The sequence below is a fragment of the Carlito syrichta genome, unplaced genomic scaffold, assembly GCF_000164805.1.
Source record: "Carlito syrichta isolate Samal-C Ts95f unplaced genomic scaffold, Tarsius_syrichta-2.0.1 Scaffold308918, whole genome shotgun sequence".
Taxonomy (NCBI): domain Eukaryota; kingdom Metazoa; phylum Chordata; class Mammalia; order Primates; family Tarsiidae; genus Carlito; species Carlito syrichta.
Window position 1 is genome coordinate 256,280 of NW_007253014.1, and position 4,110 is coordinate 260,389.

Consider the following 4,110-nt stretch of genomic DNA (forward strand, 5'->3'; position numbering starts at 1 on the left):
CCGTCCTCTGGCCCCGCCCCGGCCCGCGCTGCAGTGCCTTCCCCAGCGCGGCCCCGCCCGCCCCCGCCGAGCCGAGCTGAGGGCGGCGGCGGCGGCGGCGGCGGCGGCAGCGGCCCGGGAGGCGGCGGCGGCGAGGATGGCGCGGCGGAGATGAGCGCCCGCGGCCCCGGGCCCAGGGCGGCGCGGCCGGAGTGGGCGGGGGTCCCGATGCAGGCCCGAGGGGGGCCATGGGGCAGGTCCTGCCGGTCTTCGCCCACTGCAGTGAGTAGGGGCGGCCCGGGCCCGGGGTGGGGCCCAGAGGCCCGGGGAGGGGGCCCGCCGCGGCCTCCCACCGCCTCTGCGGCGGGAGAGCCGGGGTGGGGGGAAGGAGGCGAAGCAGACAAAGGAAGCTCTCCCCTCCCCCCGCGCTCCGGCGCCTGCCGGGCAGCCTGACCCGGAGCACCCGGGTGAGCCCGGGCGGAGGTGGGGACGCCGCGCCAGCCGGCGGGGGGCGCGCGGGGCGCGGGGCTGTGCCGCTCGGCCCCGCCCGGGAACGCGGACGCGCGCGGGGAGCTGTCCCCGGGCTCTGGTGCTGGCCGCGGCGGGCGGGGAGGGGGCTGAATGGAGGGCGGCGCCGGGAGGGAGCAGAGGGGTCTGGCTCCCCGTCCCTCGTCTTCGCATCCCACCCCCGGTGTCTGCCACGAGGCAGCTCCGACCTCGCCCAAAGTGTCCAACCCCCGTCCCCGAAAACAGCCACCCCGGGGTTGGGGCGAGGACTGATGGGTCCATAGCGGCTGATTCCTGGTAACCCTGAGGAAGACCCGCAGCGCTTCGAGCTTCCAGTTCGCCAGTCGAGGAGACGAGGTGGGGGCGCGGGGCGTCAGAGTTCAGTTTCCAGACAGCATCGAGCGTCTCCTGTGTGCAAAGCCCAAGCGAGCTCCGAGCAGCTGCATTCCCCACTGAAAACGCCTCGCCTGAGCTCACCCTCTCTGAGCGCGCAGCTGTAGCAGGCCATGTCTTACTCTTCTCTGTCCCACACACGGGGCTTCTGACAGATGGGGATTTCAACACCCTCGCTTCTAGCCACTTGCATGTCTTGAGTGTCCGGATGCCAACATTCCAAGAATTTGTGACTTCAGCATGTTAGAGCATCATTCCAACCTTCCGAGATCTTGTCCTGTCCAGGTGCGATGGCTCATGCCTGCAATCCCAACACTTTCAGAGGCCAAGGCTGGAGGATTGATTGAACCTAGGAGTTCGGGACCAGCCTGGGCAACATAGCAAGTCCTGGTCTCTGCAAAAGAATTAGAAAATTAGCCAGGTGTGGTGTGACCGTGCCTGTAGTTCCAGCTATTCGGGAGGCTGAGGCAGGAAGATCCCCTGAGCCCAGGAGGTCGAGGCTGCAGTGAGCTGTGATGGTGCCACTGCGCTCCAGCCTGGGTGACAGAGTGAGACCCCAATTTAAAAAAAAAAATCTGTCCATGCTGGATTACAAAGGGAGTGGGGTCTGCTAGTCTGCCTGCCACCTTACCTCTCTGCTCTCTCACCTCCCACTCCGCTCTCCTGGAAATCACTTCACACCTCTCTGTTCCTCAAATATGCGCCTGCCTCAGGGCATTTGCACTGGCTTTCCCCTCTGCCTGGGAGCCTCTTCCCTAGATAGCTGCATGGCTTCTTAATTCCCTTCAAATTTCTGCTTCTATACCATCTTATCAGAGAAGGCTTTCTGACCACCTGTCTGAAACAGCATCTCTTCACCTTCTCTCCACACCCAACATCATATATACACTTGTTTATTGCCTGTCTCTCCCATAGAGTGTTAGCTTTATGAGAACAGAGATCCCCCCCCCCCGCAGCTGTATCCCTAGGGCCTAGAACAGTGCCTGGCACATAGTAGGTGCTCAATAAATGGTTGCTGAAAGAGTGAATGAATTGAAATCTTTGTAAGATGAAGATGCCTGGATTTGGACTTCTAAGACTGAGTTTCTGATGGTAGTGATGCTAAGGTTTTATAGTTTCTATGTAGAATATTCGAAAGACCCCATAATTCAAATATTCTAAGATCCCTTCATTCGAACCATCCGAGATTCCAGGATTGGTGCTCTTCTGTGATTCGAACAGTCTAAGTTCCTTTTTTTTTTTTTTTTTTGACTTGGAGTCTCACTCTGTCGCCCAGGCAAGAGTGCAGTGGCATGCTCTTGGCCACCACAGCCTCCACCTGCTGGGTTCAGACTAACCTGCCTCAGCGTTCCAAGTAACAGGAACTACAGGCATGCACCACCACACCTGGCTAATTTTTGTGATTTATTGTAGAGACGAGGACTCACCAAGTCGCCCAGACTGGTCTCGAACCTCAGGCTCAGGCAATTCCTCTTGCCTCGGCCTCCCAAATCGCTGGGATTACAGGCTGAGTCACCGCGCCCCGCCGACAGTCTAAGTTTCTAAGAGTCTTTGATTCTTTTCCTCTTGCAGAAGAAGCTCCATCTACAGCCTCCTCTACTCCTGATTCCACAGAAGGTAACTGGAGGGAGAAGATGTGAGGGGCTCCATGGCTGGGTTGGGGGGGTGGGGGACTGCTCAGAGAAGCTTAGGCTCTTCCTCACCCACTGCAGGAGGGAACGACGACTCTGATTTTCGGGAGCTGCACACAGCCCGGGAATTCTCGGAGGACGACGAGGAGGAGACCACGTCGCAGGACTGGGGCACCCCCCGGGAGCTGACCTTCTCCTACATTGCCTTTGACGGTGTAGTGGGCTCCGGGGGCCGCAGGGATTCAGCTACCCGCCGTCCCCGGCCCCAGGGCCGCTCAATCTCGGAACCACGAGACCCGCACCCTCAGCCCGGCCTGGGCGACAGCTTAGAGAGCATCCCCAGCCTGAGCCAATCCCCGGAGCCCGGACGCCGCGGCGACCCTGACACCGCCCCTCTAGCCGAGCGTCCCCTGGAAGACCTGAGGCTCCGGCTGGACCAGCTGGGCTGGGCGGCCCGGGGAGCCGGATCCGGGGGAGACTCTTCCACGAGCAGCTCCACCCCGCTGGAAGACGAAGAACCCGACGGATTGGAGGCGGGAGAAGCTGGGGAAGGTGAGATGTCCCAGGTGCAGGGACCCAAGCTGAGAGGGGTGGGTGGTCTCTCCTCGGGGCACTGCCAAGAAAGAAGCTCACAGCCTTCTCTCGCTACCGCACCAGAACTGGACCTACGGCTCCGACTTGCTCAGTCCTCACCGCCCGAGCTCTTGACTCCCCAGCCCAGTCCGGGCTCTGGCACACCCCAGGCCCAGACCCCATCCCCACCCCAATCTCGAGATTCGAACTCTGGGCCTGAGGAGCCCTTGCTCGAGGAGGACGAAAAACCGTGGGGACTGCTGGAGCGGGAGCCAATCAGGGGACAGTGCCCCGATAGCACGGACCAATCAGAATTCACGTTGGAGCCACACCTTCTAGGTAAGCTGCGCCATTGGACTGCGAGGAGGCAAAGGGTGGGAGGATTGAAATTTAAAGAGAACAATCACGGAAGGGAACAGAGGAGAGTGGCGAGGGCGCAGGTATTGCTATTGACTAGACATGATAAATTCCTCCCTTTAGAGAAAGTAACCGATATCCGAGAGTACAACCGGCTCTTTATATATGGTTCCTCGCCCACTTGAAACATCAGCTTTGGCTGTGGACTCTAAAACAATCCTTCTCTTCTGGAGTGCTCCCCCAAAGGCTGATTTTCCACAGGTCCAATCCCTGAAAAATTAAGGTTCTCTCCTTATTTAGGTGTGGCCCGGGGATACTTACAAGTAAACTCTACGCCTTTTAAAAACTCTTTTTTTCCTGACTACACCTATTGGCCCGTTGGAAATAGGCCCAGCCTCACTTTAAAATACGTCCCGCCTCCAGGAACAGCCATGGGGCAGTCTGTCAGTGCTTTTGGCTGTTTACAAGACTGTTCCAATTTTGGAATTGTCCCCACCTCTATGGACAGCCATTGGCTGGGTACAAAAGGGCCCCGCCCCCCTACGCCCTTCCTCCCGGTTCCACTGAGGTGGGCAAAATCCCCGAGAAGCAGCGGTGCCCGCAGCCTCTCCCTCGGAGCCGAGATGGGGAGTAAAGGTGGGCTTGCGGGGTGGGCTGGACGGGCCTGGGG

The 4,110-nt window shown here is 59.8% G+C and overlaps 1 protein-coding gene across 2 annotated transcripts in view; it reads left to right on the plus strand.

Annotated features, from left to right (window-relative positions):
• The first annotated feature begins 16 nt into the window (after nucleotides 1–16).
• The window catches only part of RTN2 (reticulon 2), a 9,697-nt gene continuing 5,603 nt past the window's right edge, over nucleotides 17–4,110 (plus strand). The window contains exons 1-5 of one of the 2 annotated variants that reach the window (XM_008066417.2): nucleotides 17–261; nucleotides 2,452–2,496; nucleotides 2,592–3,062; nucleotides 3,168–3,422; nucleotides 3,864–4,076. In XM_008066417.2, the coding sequence (XP_008064608.1) occupies nucleotides 228–261; nucleotides 2,452–2,496; nucleotides 2,592–3,062; nucleotides 3,168–3,422; nucleotides 3,864–4,076 (1,018 nt within the window). In that variant the 5' untranslated portion in view covers nucleotides 17–227. The remainder of the gene's footprint in view (nucleotides 262–2,451; nucleotides 2,497–2,591; nucleotides 3,063–3,167; nucleotides 3,423–3,863; nucleotides 4,077–4,110) is intronic. The other variant, XM_021716768.1, reaches the window with a different exon arrangement.